Raw genomic sequence first — 26,085 nt, forward strand, 5'->3', positions numbered from 1 at the left:
TCCTTCTTTCCTTCTTTCTTTTTTTCCTTCTTTCCTTCCTTCCTTCCTTCCTTCCTTCCTTCCTTCCTTCCTTCCTTCCTTCCTTCCTTCCTTCCTTCCTTCCTTCCTTCCTTCCTTCTTTCTTTCTTTCTTTCTTTCTTTCTTTCTTTCTTTCTTTCTTTCTTTCTTTCGAGAGGAAGGGAGATAGACAGATTACCACATGCATCCTGACTGCGATTCACCTGGCATCCCCCATCTGGGGCCAATGCTTGAATCAACCAAGCTATCCTCAGCACCTACGGTCAAGGCTCAGACCAACTGCGCTGTTTTCAGCACCTGAGGCTGGTGCTCGAACCAATCGAGTCATTGGCTGAGAGAGGAAAAGAGAGAGAGAAGGAAGAAAGGGAAGGGAAGAGAAGCAGATGGTCGCTTCCCATATGTGCCCTGACCCGGGATCAAACCTGGGATGTCCACATGTTGGGCTGATGCTCTTTCCACTGAGCCACTGGCAGGGACCTGTGTTTGTTTCTATATTTTAGTCAGAGCTGCTATGTCTCCTGGGCTTGATAGAGTGGCCTAATATAATAGGTGTACTGTAAGGTTCAGTGAAACAACTTCCTCATTCACCAGAGCTGGGCACTCCAGGTGCAAACTCAATGTAGGTTGCATACACCTTCCTGTTGTAGTTAAGACTTGATTGCTATTGGGACATCAGTGAGAAGGCTTTACCCCAAGCCAATCGGCTAAAAGAACTGCTGTTGACCACTGAGGATCAGCTGTGCAAGGGCTCTCCCCATGGAGTAGACTTACTTCAGGAGGGCTTTGGTGCCCACTGAGTCCACCCCTTGAATGTGTGTCACTTGTGCAGGTGGTTGGGTGCTGGCTCTGGGGCCTCCTAGGAGGTGCAGGCCAAGGACAGCCACCACCTATGTCTTCCCAAGGTCACCCAGCATAAGCTACAAAGAAATATGCAGATGGTTGCTATTTGTGCTGGGTTTGGAAGTGCCCAGGAGAGATGAAGCTGAGAATCAAGGCCAACTGCCACTAGTGCCCAGCCTGGGGCCACTGACCAATTGGTATGGGGCATGCTGAGGCCATATGCTGCTTATTTGAGAGATTTTAGGAAAGTCTGAAGCATAAGCTAAGACAGGCCATTCAAATGGAAAGGCCACAGGAAACGGCTTGGGTGGGCCCACAAGTTGGGTGGGTGGGGTCTCAGGGCATCACCAGGTTGGGAAGAACAGTGTGAGCCAGATTGATGGAGACTCAGAAATGATGACCTCCTGCTGGCTTTAGAGGGGAGAGCTCAGTAAAGGAACCATGGACTCTGCCAGCACTTCTGTCTGGGAGAAAGCTGTCCCTCCTGCTCTCACTTGGTTCCAGATGCTTCAGTTACTCCCCATATGTCCGTGGTGCCTTTTTGAGCTGCTGCCCCAGCGCTGGAAGTCAGGGGGAGTGAGTCTGAGTAAGTCTGTGCCTGAGCCCTTTAAGAGGAATGCCTGGGACTCCAGCAGCTCTCCACCTCACTCAACCACAGTTCCTGCTGGTTTTCACAGCCAGAAGTTATGGGGACGTCTCTTCCTGGCACTGGAACCCTGGGCTGGGGGGCCTGGTGTGAAGCTAGAACCCCCTTGCTCCTCGGGGTTACCACCACAGCCAAGCTATCCCTCCTGATTTTAAACAGCCACACATGGGTGTGGGATCAGTCCGTTCTGCATCTCCTCCCTTTCTTCCAGTCTAGATGTGGCTTCTTCTTTAAATCCCTAATTGTAGGACTTCTGTTCAGCTAGATTTTAGGCCATTTTGAATGATAGTTGATCTGTAGTTCAGTTGTGTTGCATAAAACTTTTGACTGCCCTAAAACTTATATTACAGTCGTCCCTTGGGATTCATCGGTGATTGGCTCCAGGGCATCCCTCACCCCCGCCCCGCTCCAGTGGATAACAAAATCCACAGAAGCTCCAGTCCTTTATATAAAATGGCATAGAACTATGCATACAGTCATTCCTCCACATCTGTGGATTCCTGACCATGGATTGAAAGTACTGTTAGTGTTTTTGATCCGTGGTTAACTGAATTTGCAGAAGTGAAATCCAGGGATTTGGAGGGACTGGCTGTATGTTTTTTGAAAAAAATTCCACATGTAAGTGGTGTACATGCAGGTCAAACCAATGTTGCTCAAGAGTCAGCCGTAATTAATTTTTAAAAATTGTTCTAACATCCTATTCTGTCCCACACGTAAAGGCTAGCGAGCAAGATGAAGCAGTGCTAGCCAGTGCCCTCTCACTAGGCATGGCCAGGAATGCTGAGCTGTCTTAGAAAGAAACTTTCTTGCTCTAAAGGAACTTTTCTTTTCTTTTCTTTTTTCACCTTGTGTTTGTCACATATATGCCTACTTTCCATTTTGCTAAGAAAGAGGTCTTTAACCATGTAACAATTTCTTTCCCACAGAGGCATGCCACAACTGCCACCATCAGAACAGCTGCAGACCAGTAGCTGTGGAAGGAACTTTCGATTCTTTGAAACTTTGGTTATTGCATCCTCTTCTCAACGTCTTTTTGTTCACGTAGTAGTAATGTTATGGCACTTTCCATACTTGGAAACTGCTTTGTCAATTCTTGTGAAATTGCTCACTTTATTGTACTACATCTTAGTTTTCTCCATTGTATGATTTACTGTGGCTCTCAGCAGTTTGTCGCTTTTTTCTTTCCACTGGACCATCTGTGGTGTTTTCCCTTCTCTTGGAGCCAGGTAATAACCGTGTCCCAGTTATTTTCTTCAGCAAGAGAGAATATGGAGAAGTCCTTATATTTTTGTTTTTCTTCAGTTGCCACTTACTGAACTCTGCCAGTGTGCTGGAGGGTTTTATAGGACAGAAATACACTCATTGCCCAAGTGCCTTGCAGTCTGACTTAATACCAGGCAACCAGTGCAGACATAGATTCGTGAATGGCATGGCAAGAAAAGAGTTAAGAGTCACGGACATGAGGCTATTGGCTTCTAACAACTGGCCGCTTTTGTGCTAATTCCTAGGTTTGGGGATGAAAGAAGCAGCAATCTGTGAAACTGACTGATACTTTGATACATCACAGGTTTTGATACATCCCATTCAAAAATGGGAACTAGTCTCTCAGCAGGGGTCCCCAAACTTTTTACACAGGGGGCCAGTTCACTGTCCCTCAGACATTGGAGGGCCGCCACATACAGTGCTTCTCTCACTGACCACCAATGAAAGAGGTGCCCCTTCCTGAAGTGTGGCAGGGGCTGGATAAATGGCCTCAGGGGGCTGCTTGCGGCCCGCGGGCTGTAGTTTGGGGACGCCTGCTCTAGGGAGACAGGTGGGGTTTTAGTCTTATCAATATCCAAGAAAACACATCATATATCTCTAGTCATTCTTGCCCATGCCTTAAGGCTCACCACTCCATTTGTTATCTCATTCTTCTTCTTCTTTTTCTTTTTTTTTGTGTGACAGAGACAGAGAGAGGGACAGATAGGAAAAGATAACAGGAAGGGAGAGAGATGAGAAACATCAATTCTTTGTTGCTGCACCTTAGTTGTTCAGTGATTGCTTTCTCATATGTGCCTCGACCAAGGGGCTACAGCAGACTGAGTGACCCCTTGCTCAAGCCAGCGACTTTGGGCTCAAGCTGGTGAGCCTTGCTCAAATCAGATGAGCCCGTGCTCAAGCCAGCAACCTCGGGGTTTTGAACTTGGGTCCTCCACATCCCAGTCTGATGCTCTATCCACTGCACCACTGCCAGGTCAGGCTCTGTTATCTCATTCTTAACAGGTAACCTATGAACCTGTTCCACAAACACTACAAAGCTCTGAACTCCAGGTTAAAACCACAACAGCCCAGTCCCTTCCACAGCATGGTATAGGGCAATATCTGTAAATAAACAGAAGGCCTGATCCATGTCCTCAGGAGCAAATGGTCCAAGTTCAAGATCACTATTAACATTTGTGTCTTTTAAAAAATTTTATTGTTTTGCCAGCCAAAATTTTGACTTGCTATAGTTTTTCCTGATCATTTTGTTCCTATCTTTCCATGGTGGCATGATGTTTGTTTAGAAATTATTTCACCTAAAACAATGTTGCCATCAGCCAGCCTGTCCTCAAGAGGGCCCTCTGGACATGGAAGCAGCTGTCCATGTTGATGTGGCAACCAGCAGGAGCAGTGCCCTAGGTAGGAGAATACCTCACTGCAGTGGAAACTCAGCCACTGTCTTGCAATGCTCTCCTCTTAACTCCGTATCTCCAGGGCCAACCAATTGGCATCTGGCCCAAAGGGAAGATGTTTCCTCTTTCAGGTAAGACATCCTGCTCTCCCACTTAAGTGAGAGGGGGAGGAGCTCAAACAGTGTACATGGAACTCATCATCAGTCACCTAGAAAAACAGTGCAAGTGAGGTGACATTGAAATTTTACATTCCTCCTCACTCTTTCCATACAAGATTTCTTTTAGGTTATGATTCTGTGAGCTGACTTGTCTGCTCTTTGATTTCCTTATACTCTGGTCCATTTACTGTTTGATAGTCTCATTTCAATCTACCTTATAGGAAGCAAAATACAACAAAAAGTTCTATTGTTTACAAGGAACAAATGAATGCGTATATCAAAAGTCTATATTTGAGGCTATTTATGAGTGTGAGGCCGGGATCAAATGATCCTCCCACCCCCACCAGACCCTTACTCCACAATAGACCCTATGCAGAAATAGAAAACAGAGAGTTGAACACAGTAGAGCTATCAAGGTGCATTTAAACAGTTTGTCCATTCCAACTAACTCTTGAATTCTCAGATACCTCACACCCTAATTCTTGTCTGCCTGCTTGAGTGCCCACATAAGAACTAAAAATCTTAACCCCACATGTCTTAATAAAAGTCTCTACACTAAGCTGGTAGCAGGGCCTCTGGCAGAAAAGGCAAATTTTTACGTTCCCAGCATCCTTTATTATTATTAACTTGCATTCACTCTGAAGATAACTGGGAAATTAAAGCATGGTTTTCTCTGACTTGATATTTTAAGACATTGAGCTCACTTTGCTTCGTTTTCTTTCTGGCATACCTGAAGATTATTTTACGAGGTAGAACAACTCATTGACCTATTTGACTTGGCTCCAGGAGTCCTTCACACAGAGATTTCCTATTCTGGAGAATTTTGATAGAACTCTCTGGGGGAAAACGCCCCTTTTAATTGGCATACACCAGTCACTGGAATCAGTCACAAATGACAATTCCTTAAAATTTGAAAGGATTTCAGAATTGCTATTGTCTTCCTGGTAAATTACTGGATTGTACTGGTGTCTTGGAATAAGGCAACACATTTTAAATTTAAGTTTCCATAAACTGTAACTCAACTTCCCCAGCCCCTAGGGGATTTTCACTGGCCCAGACTCAGGAAGAATTTTCATCTGTGGGATCCAAGACTTCAGAGACCAAACATTTCCTGAAGACTTTCCTCTGCTTTCTGACTTCTACCTACCTCCTCCCAAAGAAAGACAAAGAAACTATTTCTAATCTGTGCAAGCAGCCAAGAGTGTCCAGTGGACCTAAGGTGCAGGGTAAGGGAACAGGAGTCCAAGATTCTTTCGTGGCATTATGGTACTTGAAGGTTTGAGTACGTTAACCCCTTGCTTTACGGCTGTAATTTTAATTATCCCCTGGAGCTTTTCTGAAGAAGTGATTTTATACATGGTGTTTTTTCACATACCAGAAACCAACTATCATCAAATAGGACTGATGGTTAGGAGAGACAACAACAAAAAATATTTAAATGATCAGACTCTGGCACATCAGTCACTCTTTAACTCAGTTCCACAGCTTCTCTCCCATACCTTGTTAAAACCTGAAACGTGTGCGTGGGGTTCTTGGTTTGGGGATAGAATTTGGAGCCATTATTAAGCAATGTCCTGGGCCCTTGTGCAGAGCGCAGTCACTACAGCTGACCAGCAGCAGGGAGAGCTCGTCGAGGGGCATGCCAGGCCCTTTCCCTGCCACTGGCCAATTCTATCTTCCATATTGCTCCCAAGTTCCACGGGGACCTCTAGGGTCATGTTCTCCCATTTTACAAAACTGCAAATACCTCCGCCTATAATTTCAAAAGTCTTGTCTGAACTAGACTTTTTCTACTCCTCTAGGGTAGGAACTTTGTTTCCTTGCCAACCTGGCATCCTTAATCCCCTTATTCCTGGGCCTGGTCCCCCTGGCTAGTGGACGCTGATAATATGACTTGCACTGGTGGGGTTGTTCTCGGCACTGCCAAGACAGCTAGCTCCTGGTGCTTGTCACTAATTATCCCAATTCACATCATTTTTGTCTTTGCCAATGTCATTGATGGATGCCTCCTGCCAATCATGATGCCAAGTTCAAGATATAGGACCCCCGCCATGAGTCCCTTTCCCCTGGAGATGCTCTCCTCCTTTCCACACCAATCCAACAAGCCACCAAAGATCCCTGTAGTTCTGAGCCTGCAGCTCGGGACCCCCGGAGTCCCATTCCCGCCTGGGCTTGCAGACGGGCTCCAGCTGGAGCCAGGTGGCAGCAGGCAGGGCGTACGGCCAGGGTGCCCAGCCTGCAGGGTGGGGCCGCACTTGCGGCCGCTCCCTCTCCGCTCGTTCCCCATCCCCAAAGAGGACACCCCCTCCTTCCGCCCGCCGCGGCGCCGCCTCCCCCGCCGCCCGCCCGCGCTGGCCCGGAGCCTCTCAGGCGGCCAGCGAGCAAGGGGAGCGCTTGGGGATGGGACTTGGAGGAAGCGGCCAAAGAGGAGACAGCGGCAGCGGCGCGGGCTTCTTGCTCTGCTCCCACGAGCGGTCCCCAAGGACGGCCGCGGCTCTCCACGCGGCGAGGAGGCCCACGGGGAAGACCCAGGTAGGTGGCTGCGTCCCTGTCTCTCTTCCCAGGCTCCGGCGGCGGCGGCTGCAGGTGAGCAGGGCGCGCTTTCCCCGGGATTCGCACGGCCCCGCTTCCCTTGGACGCAAACAGACGGACCGACAGACAGACAGACAGGGAAAGCTTGGGCTGTCCCACGCCCGCGGGCGCTGCTACTGCTACCCCTACCTCCTCCCCCCGACCCCTGCAGCTCCGCGCGGCCCAGAGCGCCAAGTGGCCCTTCCAGCTGCTGGGCCCATCTTTTTGTCCCCTCCAGGCAGGGAGCGACAGAGAGGGCCGCGCTGCCCGGACCCCTGGCCGAGAGAAGTCAAGCCACCCCGCGGGGCGAGCTGGGCGCGCTCCTTGCGCATAGCGCACCGTACCGCGGCCACTTCGCGGTGCCCCCTGGGGGCGCTGTGCCCCGCCGCGGGGGCATCCAGACCTAGTCTCCAAGGACCGAGGAAAGGGAGACTTGTTGAGCGGACAAACCCAGTGGTTGCCGAACCTCCTGGTATTTTGACTGCCTGTGTTGTCTGGATTTTGTTCTTTGGTTCACTATGGCAGTTTAAGCTCCAACTTCCCTACACTGTGGAGAAGGAGAGAAAGGGGAGGGTATTTTATGGTAGCTGCTAGAAACCCCAAGGACAGTTTGGGGAGAGGACAGAAAAATGGAGACTCTCCGTGAGGTCTCTAGGACTGGAAGCCCACAAGGGTAGCTCCACAGGAAAACGTTCTCCCACCTTAAACAAACCCAGTTGACCTAGTTTCCACCTGTTGTAAGTCGAAGAGTCAGGATGCATCTGCACTAAGTGCATTTAATCGGCCTGCCAGGTGTGGGGCAGCCAGGAGACAACCAAGAAGCCGCAAGGGGCTGTGGTCAAGAGCAGGCACTCTGAGGTTGGCCTGCCAAGGTTGCCTAGGTTAGTAACTTCGGAGTTACTCAACTACTTTATCCTTCAGTTCCCCGTCTGTTTAATGGAATAATACCCACAGGGCTGTGAGGATTATTAAAGTCCTTAGAACAGTCCCAAGTGCATCTTAAAGTTAGGTGGTGAGTTCCATCACCTGTCTTTCCATAAAAAGCAAGGCATTCATTTGAGCAGTCACCTCCTTCCCAGCCCAGGATGCATGAGGGTGGCAGATAATCGCTGTGTATGTAACTGGAGTTTTCCACTTAGGAGTCCCCTGTTGCACAGTTCTCCCTGCCTGCTTTCCAGGTGGCAGACTCATAAAGCCATGTCCAGATACCACGACGGGCTTATGGTCTGGAAGGTTTCCTCTCAGCCTCTGAAGCTGGGTCAGTTAGACTCAATCCTGTGTTGAAAAAGCAGAGACCTGTGCCTCTTCACCTTCTATCTGCCTATTTGTTTATATTTTTATCCGTGTTAGTAGAATTCAGTCTTAGGCTCCCAAGTTGCCAGGCCTCTCTTTTCTACAAATGAGGGATGCAAAGTTCCTTGCTTCTAGAGTCCACTCCCAGGCCAACGGGTGCCATCGCAGAGACTACTACCTCAGATGGTTGTCATACCTGAAGCTCCTACCAGTAAAAAAAAAAACAACCCCTGTATTTCTGTTAGCAGTGAGGCCCAAGATTTGAAGAAAAGGAACTAGATGATTGCTCCTTGAAAGATAGAGACAGAATAAGAAATTTGTTGAAGGTTCTAGAAAGAAACCCCACTGTTCGTTTAGAAACAGCTCTGACCGGTGCCTAAGAGAAGGCATGGGGGGAGGCCAGGGTGGGGATGAGAAAGGAACAGACACAGGCTCAGGTCTCAGGACAAGCTGGCCGAGAGGGTGTGATGGGTGTGAGTGCTGACCTTCAAAAGGTGTTGAGTGTGAAGCTGGACAGGTGGTGAGAGAGGACACGAGAGAACCCCAGGGTGAGCAGGTGAGTTTAAGGCCAGTCAGGTGGGTGAGGAAGTCCCTTACTGCTTTCCCTGGGACTTGATTTATAGCACATGTGCCGTCCAGAGAGCCCTTACCTGGGACTCTCTATTCTTAGGGAAGCTCAGGAGGGCTCCCCTGTTTACTGCGCATGTGGGAATAACCCAGGAGGCTCAGGGGGAATAGGAGGGCCAACGTGCCAAGTTGAGAGATGTCAGCACTGTTGCCACTTGGAGGTCCAGCCGTGAGATCACTTTTGGACCCTGCCCTGTGCTCGGGAGACAGCCACCACTGCTTTATCCAGCAGTGCCCGGAAAGGGACTCAGAGAGAAAGGCAGGGCTGGGTTCCATCCCAGAGGCCTCGGCTGTGGTCCAGAATAGGTGGTAATGATGATGGCCGTGAGGAGAGCCAGTGAGGGTCCAACTCACAGCACGCCGATCTCAGCACTGAGGGACCTGGGTTCCAGTCTCAGCCCTACAGTCACTGCCTGGAAAGATTTTGAAAAGTTACTTAAGCTCTCCATGCCTCAGTTTTCTCATCTGTAAGTGGGGAGTATGATTGTTGGAAGAATTAAATTAGTTAACAGACATGAAGTGTTTAGTGCCTGGCTAAGAGTAAGTGCTCAGTATTTATTAGCTCTACATACAGTTAGCTGAGCCTCAGTTATATATCATCCATCAAATGTGCATGATATATTTATATCAAAGGATTGTTGTAAGGGTTAAATGAGATCATGGAAATGAACCCACTGGTGTAATAATGGATATAATAATGCTCAGAGTGAGCTGGTTGGAACTGAAGTTTTTATCAGAATATCTTCATGTAAAGTCAGTGGCTGAGCAGGTGGACCAGCTAGCATTTTGGGGAAGTTCTTCTAAGAGTACCATCAGGGACCTTGTCTCGACTGTTGCAGAGTGTGGCTCGTCATTGGAATCTCACGTTGATATTTTGGGTTATTGTATTAGTTTCCTTTGGCTAACAAATTACCACAAACTTAGTGCTTACAAACAGCACAAATTTCTGGAGATCAGAAATCTGAAAAAGGTCTCGCTGGACTAAAATCAAGTTGTCAGCATGGCTTTGTTCCTTCTGGAGGCTCTAGGGAAAAACCTATTCTTTCTTTTTAGAAGCCCTTTCTGGCTTCTAAAAATTACCTGTGTTTCTTGGTCCCTAGTCTCTTCTTCCATCTTCAAAACTAGCAACTTCCAATTTCCATATTCTTCTCCCTTTCACCCTTCTCCTTTCCTTCTCTTCTTCCTCTTTCTCCCCATTTCTCTTCTTCCTAGACCCTTCTTCTTCCTCTTATAAAGACCCTTGTGATTATATTGGACCCGCTTGGAGAACCCAGGCTAATTTCTCCATCTCAATATCCTTAACTTAATCATAGCTGCAAAGTCCCTTTTGCCACATAAGGTAACATATTCAGCTACCCATTGTCTCAGTTGTCGTAACCCAATTCAACCAGCAAAGAGTAAGGGACATTGTATGGAGCTACTGGGCTGCAATTGAGAGTTAATGGTGCGTGCGTGCATGCGTGTGTGTGTGTGTGTGTGTGTGTGTGTGTGTGTGTGTGTGTTAGGTTGGGAGAGAGTTGTTGAGGTTAGCATTGCAACAGAGCCAGCTTATCAGGCTTTGACTGATAAGCTAAGGAATCTAGATTTCTATCTGAATGTTATGTGGAAGTCACTGACGGTTTTTGAGCAGGGACATGAAAAACATGATATTATTGTGTTGGGAGGATTAAATTCAGTGCTGTGTCAAATGGATTCAATAGGACAAACTTAGAAATAGTCTAGTAATTAGGATTTTGTTCAATTTCAATGAAAATGTATGTGACAGTGGTTTCAAGAAGGAAGTTTTTTCTGTTTTGTGTTCTAGAAGTCTGAAAGCAGTGATTTCAAACAAGAGTGAGATCAGGGACCCACAATCCTGTGCGTCATTGCTTTTACCATGCTGCATGGCTTCCACTGCTGTGGTGCCTCAGGGTTCAGAATGATGGCTGGGTCTCTAGCCAGGATGCCCTCATTCCAGCCAGCAGGAAGGAAAAAGCAAGTATCCTCCTGTTGTAGGAGATAACCACTGGAGCGCCAATAATGCAGGCAAATACAATATATAGAAGAAGACCTGGGCTTGGTCTTGGCAGTATTCTGGTACAGAATCAGGGCCAGTTTGATTCCACATTTATTGATCTTTCATTCAACCTTTATCTGTTCTAAAAATTTATTTGTAAAATTCAGCACCCAGCATGTGAAGGATATAGACATGACAAGGTGTGGTCCCAAGGAGCAGCTCACAGTCTAGGGCCTAGACTCTAGGCAGGAAGACAGATATAGTAGCAAGAAAAAGAAGCCAAGTGCTAGAGCAAATAAGAAAACCCATTGTCGGGTGTGTAGGATGTCAGTGCTCGATGGTAAAATTGGAAAACATTTTAGAGAGTGGGTAACATAAACTGAGCCTTGAGGAATAAAGACAATATTGATTAATGTAGAAAGTAGACCTTCCAGGCCAAGAGACCAGCATGGGTCGAAGGCTCCCAGCTATGCAAGAATCTGAGTTCTTCAGGCTCTGGTGGAGGGGTCAGGAGTAGATGGGGGACTCCCATGGCTGGTGAGGTGGGCACTGGTCAGTCATGGAGGGCCTTGAGCATTAACGTTAGGCAGTAAGGCCATAGGTGGATTCCAGAGAAGAAACAGGACCAGTTGGTGAATGACCCAAGGCAGGAAGAGCAGTCCTAGAAGAATCTGGGAGAGAAATGGAGGGTGGAGCATTGCTGCAGGGTAGGAACAGTCAGGAGGGCTGGAGGGGGCAGCCATGCAGAGGGTGAAAGCCAGGGTTTGCCCACTCGTGACTGTGATGCTGATGTGAGGAAGGTACGGAAACTGGCTCCAAGCTTCCTGTCTGGGTGGCTGAGCAGATGACTGTTACCTTAACAGTCAAAGGACTTGAGTGGAAGAAGATGACTTTGTCTCTTGAAAGCCTGAGCTGATCAGCGGGCCTTTACTTCTGGGGGAAAGTCGCAGACAGACTGAGTCAGGTCAACATCAAGGTGAACAGCAGTCTATCACTTATCCCTTAGAGCCACCTGAAAAACAGGGCTGTGAGGTGCCGGTGTTAGTGGGGTTTCCATCTGTGGACCACGCCGAGATGGAGACTCTGGTGTTAGGTGGGAGTCAGGCAGGGGTGGCCTCTGAGACGGCTGCAGCAAGGACTGTGGCTCTGGGAGCAAGCAGGGTGGCTGGCTGCCTGCTTGTAAACTGTTGGAGCGGCCTCTGAAGGACAGAGCTATTGGATCTGATGTCTAAGAACTTTCAGAATTGGGGGAAAGTGATCCAAAATCTCTTTCTTAACAAGTAGGCAGACTGTCTGAAAGATGGCAGGATTGAATCTTGGCTTTGTCACTGAACTAGCTCTGAGGCCTTGGAGGCTGTCCCTTTATCTGTGAATTTCAGTGTTCCATCCAGAAATTTGGGAACTCATTCACCTCACAGAGTGATTTTAGGGACCAAATGAGATGAAAATATATCAAACCCTACATCATTGCCTGGCCCTTAAAGATATTAGTGTTTTCCCCTCTTTGTCTTCTTGTCCAGAGACAGGATTTATCACCTTGCAGGATGTCATGCCCAGCCTTTCTCAGGATAACAGCATTGTACTGGCCTGTGATCTGGTTTTGGTTGGGAAACACTGCATCCAGGCTACATCTCTCATTTTACGGTTGACTAAAACCCAGAGAGTTAAGTCACTTAACTGAAGCCATACTGCGTGTTCAATCAGACCCAGATCTCTTCTCTTGAGGCCCACAGCACAGAGTGTTGCTTCTGGTGGGACTCGACCTGTCTGTCCATTTATTTGGAACAGTGATGCCTAGAAGAACCCATAGCTAAGAGGGTCAGAACAATTTCCTTCTCTCTCTTTTCCCCTATCCCATGGTAAAGCTAAATAAAAAGACTTACTATCATAGGGAGAAGAGAAAAATTGCTAAAACAAAAGTCAAAGCTGTTGTATTTTTAAAAAATATTTCTCCCATGCTCTCAAATGCTTTTTATGGGATCTGTTAAGATTGACCTGACCTCTATTTTTCAGCACAACAATTCTTCTCACATGCCTGTAGATGAAAAGAACAGTTTTTTGAATATCATTCTGTTTTCCAATTGGAATTGTTTCCTGTTCTTCAAATGCTACCAGCTGTAATTGCGAACTGAGAAACAATCATTAATAGGGGCTACATGTACTGACTTATTCTTATTTCACTGAAATTGCATTTAAAAAATCTATCTTGTTTGATATTAGTATTATTATACTGGTTTTATGTTGGCATGTATGTAATATCCTTGTCCCCATTTCTTTAGTTTCTTTTATTTGTGTTTGAAAGATTTTATTTATTGAATTCACAGAGAGAGAAGAGGGTGGGAGCGAGAAGTATCAACTCATAGTTGCTTCACTTTAGTTGTTCATTGCTTTTTATCATATGTGCCTCGACAGGGCAAGCCCAGGATTTTGAACTGGCATCTCAGTATTCCAGATCGATGCTCCACCCACTATGCCACCACAAGCCAGGCTCCTTTAGCTTCTTTTAAATATCTTTTTTGAAGTGTAACTTACATACAATAAAATTAACCAAAAAACACTGAGGAGAGGTAAAGAGTATGGAGTTAAAAATAAACACAACTATGTACACCCAAAACTAATATAATATTGTTTGTCAGCTATAACTGAAGGATAAATTTTAGAAAATAATCTTTTCAAAAGATTAAAACAATAAAATAAACAAAAGTAAACATTTTTCGCTGTCTAACCCTGAGCAGGTTACTTAACCTCCCTGTGCCTCAGTTTCCTCATCTTCAACTGGGGATAATAAACACAGTCCATATAACTAAAGCACGTAATCACTGCCTGGCACGTAGTAAGTGCTCACTAAGCATTAGCTACCTGTTGTTTTGTTATTATTAGTATTATCATTATGCAATCAGGCCAATTAATATAAAGAATACATTGTTAATCTTTTCATACTAAATCAATTAATGTACATTACCTTTTATGCTTACTTATGACAATTGTAATAAAACAATGACATACAAAGCCATACCACATGAAATGGTATTTGTTTTTTCTGAAAATGATACCGTATGTAGCCAATAAAGGGGTGAAGCTGCAGAGCATGTTGGCTCATTACAGATAACTACGGCTCTCCTTTTGGAACAAAGTAAGCTGTTTGTTAATTGGACTGGTCCCTGCTCATAGCCTTAACTGGGAGAGATTTCTGTCTCTTTCCCTGGTCCTTTATTACCTAACCTTGTTCGAGTTACTTAACTTCATCGAGTTACTGTGAGAATTAAATGACTTAATACATTTAAAACCCATGTCTCAGCCTGACACATAGTAATCCCTAAATAAATATTTGGTATTTTAATATAATCGTAATGCATAGTGAAAAGTGAGCTACCGCAATACAGCAAGTGTGAAAAACTGGACTTTGAAGGTTGACATGCCTGAGCTCATCTCCAGGGCAATTCCTGAAAGCAATTTGCTGAACACTTAATTATTGAGTATATTTATTTTTATTTAAGCTTGGGAAATGGTCCCTGCCCCAGCCATGCCCTGTTTCCACCTCTTGAAAGCGACACAGCTATGGCCTTTCATGAATTAATTTCTGGAGATTTGACCTGCAGGTAATTGAGTTTTCTACTGATCAGTGAATTGGCAAATTGGCCTGCTTACCTTGGGTTGGAATCCCTACTCTGTCACTTACTTCAGCTGTGTGACCTTGGTCAAGTTATGAAATTTCTCTGAGCCTCAGTTTTCTCATCTCTAAAAGGCAGAAATAATAATTCTGATTTCTGCGAGATAGGTGTAAGGATGAATGAAATGAAGTCCGTTGAGTGAAATTGCCAGAACAAGATAAGGACTTAATAAAGATTTTACATGCGAATGATTTTACTTAAAAGTTATTCCTCAAGTATTGCTTCCTCCCCACTTAATTCATATTGATTAATAAGTTGCGATGATATCCATTATATTCATAGACAATGGAAGGATAAATTTAAACCCGGTCCCAGAATATTGACTTCTTGGTGAGGTTTCGCCCCAGGCAGAGTAGTCTTGACATCATTTACCATGTAGCCAAATACTGTACCTTTCTCAATCCGTGTGATACACTGAGCTGGCCATGGTGGGAAAACCCGGATGTCAATGTCACTTCTGTGCTTAGAATCCTTCCTCCAAAGCCTTCACACCAGCTACTCTTCAGGACCAAAGCAGAAAACAGATAAAGTCAGCTTTATTTTGATAAAAACAGTGTTATTCCAGTTGAGATTCCCATCACCCTTGTGGACCTGAAACTCAACTCAGGGTTAGAATTCTTTATGTACGTGAGAGCTTCTTACTCAGGATCTGGTTGGATCCTATTCTTCTCTTGTCCTCTAGGCCCTTAGCTTGTTTGATTGTCCCCACCTTCCTATGTACGCCAGGCACTGTTCTGAATGCTATAGTTTACTCTGTTAACTAATATTAGCCCATATTATTATTCCCATAGGCTTGGGAAGTTTAAGTAGCTCACCCAAAGTCACACACAGTGAGAAAGTGTCAGAGCCAAGATTCAAAGCCAGGAATTCTGGTGTGAGTCTAAGCCCTTCACCACCGCACCCTGCTCCCTCCTGGTAGATGTGCGTGGGAGGCTGGGAGGCTGGCTATGTGATCCTACCTCATGTCATTTATACATGAATTCCTTGAGAAATTTATACATATTAATTTGTGCTATTCACTATGATTAGATTAGACTGAAGGAATATTGTTACTTGGAATCCTCTGATGTGGTTTTTCCTTTTTGAATCCAAGATACAGAATGTAATTATGAATAATTGATAATAAATTTAATTGAGAAGAAACTTCAGGATAGATATTTTTTCCCCTAAAGTTCACCATTCAGTCTTTTTTTTTATTTTTATTACAGGAACAGAGAGAGAGTCAGAGAGAGGGATAGATAGAGACAGACAGACAGGAATGGAGAGAGATGAGAAGCATCAATCATTAGTTTTTCATTGCGACACCTTAGTTGTTCATTGATTGCTTTCTCATATGTGCCTTGACTGTGGGCCTTCAGCAGACTGAGTAACCCCTTGCTTGAGCCAGAGACCTTGGGTCCAAGCTGGTGAGTTTTTGCTCAAACCAGATGAGCCCGCACTCAAGCTGGCGACCTCGGGGTCTCGAACCTGAGTCCTCGGCATCCCAATTTGATGCTCTATCCACTGCGTCACCACCTGGTCAGGCAGCCATTCAGTCTTATAGTGACCAAAATGATGAAAAATTCCAACTATGAATGACCTGCTCAGGGTAACCAAGAATGTACATGCCTGACCAGGCGGTGGCGCAGTGGATGGAGTGTCGGACTGGGATGCAGAAGGACCTGGGTTCGAGACCCTGAGGTCGCCAGCTTGAGCACGGACTCATCTGGCTTGAGCAAAAAGCTCACCAGCTTGGATCCAAGGGGTTACTCCGTCTGCTGAAGGCCCACGGTCAAGGCACATATGAGAAAGCAATCAATGAACAACTAAGGTGTTGTAACAAAAAACTGATGATTGATGCTTCTCATCTCTCTCCGTTCCTGTTTGTCCCAATCTATCCCTCTCTCTGACTCTCTCTGTCCCTGTTAAAAAAGAATGTACCAATTGCAGTTGGTTACCTGAGTTCTTTTTTTTTTTTTTTTTTAGAGACAGAGAGAGCGACAGAGAGAGGGATAGATAGGGACAGACAGACAGGAATGGAGAGAAATGAGAAACATCAATCATCAGTTTTTCGTTGCGACACCTTAGTTGTTCATTGATTGCTTTCTCATATGTGCCTTGACCGTGGGGCTATAGCAGACCAAGTAACCCCTTGCTCAAGCAAGCGACCTTGGGTCTAAGCTGGTGAGCTTTGCTCAAACCAGATGAGCCTATGCTCAAGCTGGTGACCTCGGGGCCTCGAACCTGGGTCTTCTGCATCCCAGTCTGATGCTCTATCCACTGCGCCACCACCTGGTCAGGCGGTTCCCTGAGTTCTTAAGACTCACACACACAAACAGTATTTTAATTACAAGTGGCACATATGAAACATGAGAAGGCAGGGCGGCAGACTGCAGCGCTTCGATTTCAAGGCAATCCAGACATCTCACCCTGCCCCCTTCTCCTGTTGTGTTGTCACAGCCTTGCCCCTCTTCCTCTTCTTGAAGATGGAGAAGATGCTGGTGGGCTGCTTTCTACTGATCCTCGGACAGCTGACCCTCCTCCTCCCTGCTGAGGCCAGGGAGCGGCCGCGCTTGAGGTCCGCCTCCAGAGGAAGAAACGCTCGGACCCACCCCCAGACAGCCCTCCTGGGTGAGTGATGGGGGTACTTCCTACAGAAGCAGGTTAAAGTGGGCAGTTAAGGGTGGATTTCCAGGCCAGGGGAGAGTCATTCGTTGTGGAAGCTCCCCTGTCCCTGGGTGTGCTGGGAGAGAAAGGTCTCACTGGCAATTAGCGCATCCTGACTTAAGGATGTGGTTGTATACATACATAGGTTTTCAGAATGATATGAAATCTCTTCTATTGCAAAGTCTTTCATTTAATTGGAGACTCATGATTTTTTTTTTAATATAAGAGACCAAGGTTTTCCATCAGAAAAGGTCCCTGTTGGACTTCTCTTGACAAGGGTGTTATGAGAATTTTTTATGGTGTTTGTCCAGCTAATCTGTGTTAATGATGCTTCCCCGCTTGGCAACATGGGAAATGAGCAGGGGGCTTGTGGAAGGCGGGAGTGGTCACAGAGGGAGCCAGGCCATGAGCTAGGTCAAAATACTAGGGACAGAAAAAGGACAGGGGACCTTGGTTCTGACCCAGTGAACATGTTTTCTTCAAGTGAGTTTTTTTCTTTCTCTGGGAGAAAGAAAAGGTCATGAAAACACACAGAATACAGATACATTGTCCCAGTTGCAAATATGAGCTCTGGTAAGCTAAGGATGCGGGGGTAATAGGACGGTTGGCCAGTGGAAGAGAGTGGGCTTTAGTATTGACCTGAGTTCAAGTCCTGCCTCTGGTAGTTACCAGATGTGTACACTTAGGCATTGTGATCTCTTTGAAGTTTATTTTTCTTATTCATAAAATAGGAATGTTAATACTGTCCTTGGAATATTTTTTTGCGAGGAGAAATGAGGTAATATATGTAAATTGCAGGTATGCAACAAATGATAACTTTACCATGACTGCCATTCTATGAAGTCATTCTCGGAAACTGTTTTACGTTTACGTGCTGTTGGCCAGCTGCTGGAATCTATGAAGGCCACTGAGAGATCTGCCCGGTGGCCTGGTAGCCTCAGCATCCAGAATTACAATCAGGGACCAAAGGACCCAAAGAGCCCTGTTTTCAAAGGTCACAATCTTTACTGATCTTAACCCAAACAATGGCCCCATGATACTGGGCCTTCCAAGTCTTTAGTCTCCTGAGAATCCCTGTTTCTATACTGATGTAAACATAAGATTTCTGCAACTAAGAAAAGGACTGAGGAATGCCTAGTAAGCTGATTAAAGGTTTTTTTTTTAAAAAAAAAAAAAACAAATTTCAAGATGATAAGCATATATAAACATAGAAAGAGAACTGGAAATGTCTGATGCCTAAATCAGCAGCAGTGACTGCACAGTCAGGTTTCTGATGGGTCTGCTGTTAGAATGAGCCGTCACACAGTTAAGCCAGAAAAACAAATTTCTTCTTTTGGCTCAAAATCAATCTCACTCTTTCTCTCTCTCATCCCCCTTTCTCTCTCTCTCTCTCTCTCTCTCCCTCTCTCCCTCTCTCCCTCTCTCTCTCTCTCTCTCTCTCTCTCTCTCTCTCTCACACACACACACACACACACACACACACACACACACACACACTCACACTCACACCAGGGCCTTCCCCAGTAGGCAGCATTCACTGTCCTCCTGGCCCTAAGCTCAGGCTCTGAAGTAGAAGCCCCTGTCTTCTGAAATAACAAATAGAAGTTGTTGCCAAAAGCATGAACCCCACATCTAGTATTGCCTCCTGCTTCTTATTTTGCCAGAGAATGTTTCAAGGACAAAGAGTAGGATGAAACATGGCACATCACCCCACTCCAGGGAGTGACAAGTGGCTGCTCCCAGACATGCTGGAGGGCTGCTTGACTTAGGCCCGTGGTTGAGTGAGTGAGAATCATGAAACTGGATGGTAGACACCACAGCCTTGGACTGGATTCTTAAGAGCAATTTGCTTTTGGTCTTACTTTGACAGGAAACAAAGATGAAGGAGCCATACCCATTGGAGTCCTTGCCCTCAGTTTGAACAACCTTTTCTTCATTCTTAGAATATGGCCTCTTGTGTTTATGGGTGTTTGCTTTACTCATCCTTTTATTCTCTGTGTTCAGAACATTGCCCAGGCCACATTGCCCTTTTTTTTGTGGCTGTATTTATGATGTCCAGAGGCATAATGCATTTTACTAATTACCTCATTGCAAGGGTGTTTTTGAAAGTTTGAGTAGAAACAGAATTGTTTCTTAAGTTATTTTTTTTGTTTGTTTGAATTTTCTGATTTTTAAGAAGTGTTTATATTTTCGGTCTCAATTTAGGATAGAGTTCCAGTATCAACTTGAGTCATGAAAGATTGCAGGCTGCTCAGGCGGCAGCCCATGGTGTGGGCCCACAGGGGCTTACCTCTTACTTTACTCTTTTATCTGGAGTTTCTGCTCTGTGCCAGACACGGGTTTAAGAAGAGCAACCACCATCAGGAAGCACACATGCGGTGGGGGAGCCAGACACGTAAAAACCATTAATTTGGTAGAATCTGTGCACAACAGTAGAGGAAAGCTGAGTCTAGTCCACTCTGCCTGCTATAGGCTTAGTATCAGGCAGTGGTTCTTCAACTTCTTGGTCTCAGGACTCTTTTACACTGAAAAATTATTGAGGATATCAAAGAGCTTTTGTTTATGTGAGTTAGAGTTAGATCTATCAAGATTTACTGGATCAGAAACAGAGAATTTGAAAAAGTATTAATTAAAAATAAACTCATAACATAACCTATAATAGAAATAAGACATTTGTATAAAAATGATATTGTCTAAGTTTTAAAAATTAGAAGAATAGCACTTTTCTGCACTTTTACAAATCTGTTTAATGTCTGGCTTAATTGAAGCCAGCTGGATTCTCATGTCTCATTGATTCAGTCTGTCATGAAATGTTGTTTTCATTGGACTACATGAAGAAAATGTGACCCCACACAGATACATAGTCAGAAGAAGGAGGAACATTTCAATCTATTTTTTATTTCTGTATTTTTCTGAAGTGAGAAGCAGGGAGGTAGAGAGACAAACTGCCGCTTGCACGCGACCAGGATCCACCCGGCATGCCCACCAGGGGGCGATGTTCTGCCCATCCGGGCCGCTGCTCTGTTGCAACCTGAACCATTTTAGCGCCTGAGGTGGAGGCCATGGGGCCATTCTCAGCGCCCAGGCCAACCCTGCTCCAATGGAGCCCTGGCTGCAGGAGGGGGAGGGAGATAGAGAGAAAGGAGAGGAGGAAGGATGGAAAAGCAGATGGTTGTTTCTCCTGTGTGCCTTGGCCAAAAATCGAACCCAGGATTTCCACATGCCGGCTTGATGTTCTACCATTGAGCCAACTGGCCAGGGCCTCAATTTTTTTTTTCATATAATTGTAGATATTCTTTTTTGTTGTTGTTGTTGTTTAAGATTTTATTTATTGATTTTAGAGAGAGGAAAGAGAGAAGGTGGGAGCAGGTGAGTGGGAGGCATCAACCGATAGTTGCTTCTTCTATAGGCCTTGACCAGGGATTTCAAACCAGCGACTTTGAACCGGCAACCTCAGTGTTCCAAGTCAACGCTCTATCCAGTGCACCACCACAGGTCAGGCTAATTGCGGATATTTGTGTTTGATAGACACTAAAATTTGACAAATGGCAGTTTCTTAAAGGTTAATTGCAATGTGGAATCTTAAACCACATCATTAAACTTTTGGTACTTTATACACTCATTAGAGAATGAGAGTATAAACAGCAAACATTAATGCCATTATGAAAACAGTTCTGACCTCATGGACCCTTAAAGGGCTCTCAGGGACCCTTAGAGGTCCTTGAGACACACTTTGAAAAGGCTGATTTAGTGAAATATTCCTGGTGAAGGCTGAGAGAGTGTAGAGTCTTGAAGGGTGAATGGGCAGAAGACAAGTGAGGATAAAGCATGGAAGAGGAACCTGGTCATGCCATTGGGAGGCCATGCCTGCAAGGTGGGCCATCTGAGCTGGAAACAACCCCAGAGGAGCCAGGAATCAGATCACTTAGGACTTCGGGGTTCCTACAAAGAGTCTGGGCTTCATTCTGCAGGGGTGGTAGTCCTGGCGAACTTTGAGCAGGCAACAGTGTTGATCATTGCTTGTTCCCTTTCTGCACACTGTGCCTTCTGGATAGCCTCTGCCTCCCTGGGCTCTGGCAAAGGCCAGGGAGACCCTACACTCCCAGGCCACCAGGAGAGCAAACAAGCACAGTCTCCAGCCCAAATTCTTTGTAGGTAGCCACGCTGACAGGTAGAGTTGGAGCAATGGGGTATGCTTTACCCAGAGCATCCAGGAAGCCTGCAGGTTCTTCCCTCTGCACCCATCCCCCATCCTTTATCAGTGGCGTATGTCCCCTCCCAAACGCCTTCCTCAGCCTCCCCTCTAGGTGGCGCTAACTGGAAGTCATGCTGCTGCCCCACCCCCTAATTACTGCATTTCCCCATGGATAAGACTCACCCTTTCCCGAAATATTTGGTGTCTATAAACTGGGTGTCTCTTATATAGTGGTTGTAGATTTCTTTTACTTGCATTTCCCACTTTTTCACATTTGTTTTTGCACTCATTGTTGTAGATTTTTTACTTTCATTGAATTATAAGTGAAAAAAAGTCTTTTCAAGGAATTAATAAAATAGAGGCTAATATCTATTTAAAAGAAAAAAAAAACATTGCTACATACTTGGTCTCCTTCCATTTTCTCCGTAAGGCAAAAGAAACCAAAGTCTGCAAGTTGAGAGTGATGTTTCTAATTCTGGACTGAGAGCAAACAAAGTCATATGAAAAGCTTGCAAGTGCATGCCCAACACTTAAGAAGTGTGGCATTTCAAATGCCGTAGATGGAACTGAGGAACAGGCAGTATATGAGGACAGTGAATCGTCATCAGACACAGATAAGGACAAGCTAATGGATGGGAATTTTGACAGTGATGAGGAGTTGTATGAATTTTATGATGAATAAAACTTGAGTTCCATAACTTTATGTAATACATTTATTTTTCAAATTTCAGGCTCCAAAAGTAAGGTGTGTCTTATACATGAGGAAATACGGGTATTACCTGTTATGCTTGTGCAGATTTTTCTTTTTATTATATCACTGTCATATGGGGGGGGGGCTGTCACCATGGCAACCAGTGAGGGCATATCAGCCTTTGTGAAACCTGAATCCTCCTGCCCAAACTCCCACTGTATTATTCTTGACTTCCCTCAGTTCTTGAATGTACACAAACCATCTGTCTACACTTCTGGCGGCTGGCTCTCCCTGTTCTGCCTGTCTTTTACAGGTTTTGTTGACATGTGTGCTCTTTTCTAAATTTATTAACCTAGCTCATTTGATTTCTACTAACTAACCTTGGAATCTTTTCCTTTCCCTCTAATAGAGGCCCCTTCCAATCAATAGCACCCATGCAGAATTCACGTTTGTATTGTAAGAGAGCACTTCGCGGCAATGTGGCAGTAGATTCGAGAAGCGGGAGGTGGAGAATTAAAAGGAGACTGGCCCCATAGTGCGGTCAGGGATGATGGAAGCTGCATCTGCCACAACAACCCCATACACACACGTTGCTAGGAAAAATCCAGAGCTGTTAGGGGTGGCAGTTAATCCCGAGGCCACAGAATTTAGTGAAATTTCTACATAACGGTTAATTTATTACTTAAAAGTAAAGCTAATGAAAACAATCTGAGAACTCACTGTTTACAACCCCAAGTTTTGTTCCAGGGATATCACGGTGTATTAATGAGGCACTTATTTCCATTTTTGGACACATCTCTTATTAACCATGGCATCAAAATATCAGTAAGATTGTACTGTGTTTCATATAAGGAAGGGAAGCCTCCTAAGTTAGCGATGTGACTGGAGGAGTTGGCTGGCCAAGAGAAGCGCAAGAATGTCCTGCTCTCTGTTGCTAATGGAAGTTTCCACTTAGGTTGTTAATTATTTAACATTTTCGAGTATTGGTTGCTAGAAAACAAATTTTCACTTCCTAAAACAATCCCCTAATTGACATTAGTTAGCACCCTGATTAAAGGAGGAAAAGCAGATGCCAGAAGCCATGTAATGCCGGTGGCCAAGGCCAGGCAGGTCACACTGGGTTCCGGCAGATGGTAGAAAAACTGCAGCGCTGGAAAGGGTTGGGCCATTCCTTTTAATACAGTCTCACAACAGCGGACTAGCACACAGGCAGGGAAACCGCCTCTCAGGCACACAAGTGGCAAAATGTACCCTCACAGTGGCAACCAGGCAATCTACACATCTGCAAGCACATCTCTCTCGAGCACAAGCACCCGTAGCCTTATATATAAGGTGATCAACTTTTTTTACAATGAAAAGGACAAAAATAAATTGAAGAAAACAATATCGCAAATAAAAGAAACATTTTATTCATTGCCACAATAATACACTATAATATAAGTGCATAATAAAAAACATTTGTAATATTTTATATTGTAATTATGTTTACATGCCTATTAATTTTTAATAATAATTGTAAGAAGAAAGTACTCATTTAGTAAAACTAAATCTCAAACAAAACCACTAATTTGGAGTGATAGAGTGATATTCAGGTGTATTTATCATTTTCTAATTAAAAACATCTGTTTTAAGCAACTGTTTAATCAAAATGCGTTATTAATAGATACTGTTTAAGGTTAGATTTCCACTTTAATACTCTAATTTTGGGAAAATACTTGTAGATAAAATTATACATATTTGGAAATTATTAAATAGATAATGAATTAATAAAATGTGAATTGTGCTTACCTATGATTGCATATTCACTGAGAAAGAAATAATCGTGAGTCTACAATGTCATATGTGCGTGTCGTGTTTCAGTAAGAAGTACACAAAGCCATTTGCGCGCTGAGTATTTCGCACGCTCTCTCAAGGTCTCCCATGTGGAGCATATGCATCTCATAATTGCGTCTCACTGCACTGTACTGATCCTTGATGAGTCGTCATGTCAAATACAAATACGTCACATCACACGCAATAGATCGACTGCATCAATCGAATACAGACATTTACAGATTAGTCTTCCAATATCAAAAAGGAGGATATGTAGGAGGACACTTTTTGAGGGAGGATGGAACTTACAAAAGAAGGACTGTCCTCCCTAAAGGAGGATGATTGGTCACCTTATTATATAGATCAGTGGTCGGCAAACTCATAAGTCAACAGAGCCAAATATCAACAGTACAACAATTGAAATTTCTTTTGAGTGCCAAATTTTTTAAACTTAAACTATATAGGTAGGTACATTGTTATTAACTTAATTAAGGTACTCATAAGGTGGCCTTTGCTAAACACTCAAGGGGCCAAAGAGCCACATGTGGCTCACGAGCCACGGTGTGCCAACCAAGGATGCTATTATGCACATGTACCTCTGCCACATGCTCACGCACTAATCAAGCAGAGTGCTTGCAGCTGGTACACCAGCAAGCAAGCCTAACACAGCTGCCCCACAAGCCACCAGAGCTTCTGGCTTCTTTGAGGTCCCGTCCCTAGTCTTTGCCCTGAAGCCTCTTTGTCATGGTTAGAATTTTTGCCACCTTCCCTGAGCATTCCCAGTGCCCTCTTCCCTCCACCTGGAATATTTTTCCTTTGCCAAGGCCTGTTATCAGCCAGGGTCAGGTCAAATGCCACATCCTCTATTATCAGCCCTTTCAGGTCAGGGACCCAGAGCAGCGTCCTTCTACCCAGTGCCATTCATGCTAATAGAATGAGACTGAGTTTGGTAAAGCAGAGCAGAACCTTTTTTTTTTCTATTTTCTCTCTTTTTTTCATTTGAGTGAAATAAGGGGAAGCACAGACTTCCACATGTGCCAGGACCAGGATCCACCTGGCAAGCCCACTAGGGGGTGGTGCTCTGTCCATCTGGGGCCCTTGCTCTGTTGCAACTGGAGCCATTTTTAGCGCCTGAGGCAGAGGCCATGGAGCCATCCTCAGCACCTGGGGCCAACTCTCTCTAATCAAGTCTTGGCTGAAGGAGGGGAGGAGAAAAGAGAGAGAGAGAGAAGTGAGAGGGGGCGGGATGGAGAGGGGAGGGGTGCAGAAGTAGATGGACACTTCTACTGTGTGCCCTGACCAGGAATCAAACCCACAGCTTCCACACGCTGGGCCAACGCTCTACCACTGAGCAAACTGGCCAGGGCTAGAAACTTTATTCTTTGATCAAGGAATAGAAATGGGTGAACTCATACTCTAACAGCACCTTCTCCCTGACTGGGAAGGATCCTCTGTATTAAGTAGGCTGTGGCATGGAGTGATTGCACTTTTTTAGGCATGTGTATTTTATTCTTCTGTCACACTCAGCCCCTTTGCACAGCACCCTATAGCACACCATGCCCCATCACCATCTTGGATTTTGTGTTCACCACTTTAGTCTTTGCGCTCACCCCTTTTCATTTTGCCGTTGGGAATCCTTTTCAGTTTCTGTAAGCGAGCATTGCTCCTGACATAGTTTAGGTATTGGGAAAGATTAGGGTCTTTTGTATGATAACCTGGTGATATTTCCACTCCCAACCAGGCAGGACCCTCCCAGACTGGCCCTATACACTGTGGGTCCTCTGCTCATGTCAACCCTGTCTGCCTTATATTCTGAAGGGTAACAATGGCACATTCCTGAGAGGGATTCCTATTCTAGTCATTTTTATACTCACCTCATTTATACCACTAGGTTGTAAATCATTGAAGACAGAGACCAAGTGTTTTATACATATTTCTCATAACACCTGCAGAGGATACTCTCATTTATTGAGCCCTGATATAAGGAGGGACTTGTTAGCTCACTTACTTCATGAAAAAGACAAATACTGCAAGGTGGTTATTGGTCTATCCCAGTGGTCGTCAAACCGTTAGACAACAGAGCCAAATATCAACAGTACAACGATTGAAATTTCTTTTGAGAGCCAAATTTTTTAAACAAAAACTATATAGGTAGGTGCATTACTTATCAAGGTAGCGCCTGTACATGGTATTTTGTGGAAGAGCCACACTCAAAGGGGCCAAAGAGCCGCATCTGGCTCGCAAGCCGCGGCTTGCTGGTCTATCCC

At 45.0% G+C, this 26,085-nt stretch overlaps 1 protein-coding gene and 1 non-coding gene across 4 annotated transcripts in view; one reads left to right on the forward strand and one right to left on the reverse strand.

Annotated features, from left to right (window-relative positions):
- Positions 1-2,350: 2,350 nt before the first annotated feature.
- Positions 2,351-2,483, reverse strand: LOC136401578 (small nucleolar RNA SNORA41). The gene has a single exon (XR_010750603.1). It is a non-coding gene; the product is annotated as a small nucleolar RNA SNORA41 (small nucleolar RNA).
- Positions 2,484-6,677: 4,194 nt separating this feature from the next.
- Positions 6,678-26,085, forward strand: part of MATN2 (matrilin 2) — a 178,671-nt gene continuing 159,263 nt past the window's right edge. For 2 of the 3 annotated variants that reach the window (XM_066379183.1, XM_066379184.1), the window contains exons 1-2: positions 6,824-6,902; positions 16,914-17,084. In XM_066379183.1, the coding sequence (XP_066235280.1) occupies positions 16,940-17,084 (145 nt within the window). In that variant the 5' untranslated portion in view covers positions 6,824-6,902; positions 16,914-16,939. Of the gene's footprint in view, positions 6,903-16,913; positions 17,085-26,085 lie in introns of all 3 variants that reach the window. The other variant, XM_066379185.1, reaches the window with a different exon arrangement.

The sequence above is a fragment of the Saccopteryx leptura genome, chromosome 3 (assembly GCF_036850995.1).
Source record: "Saccopteryx leptura isolate mSacLep1 chromosome 3, mSacLep1_pri_phased_curated, whole genome shotgun sequence".
NCBI lineage: Eukaryota > Metazoa > Chordata > Mammalia > Chiroptera > Emballonuridae > Saccopteryx > Saccopteryx leptura.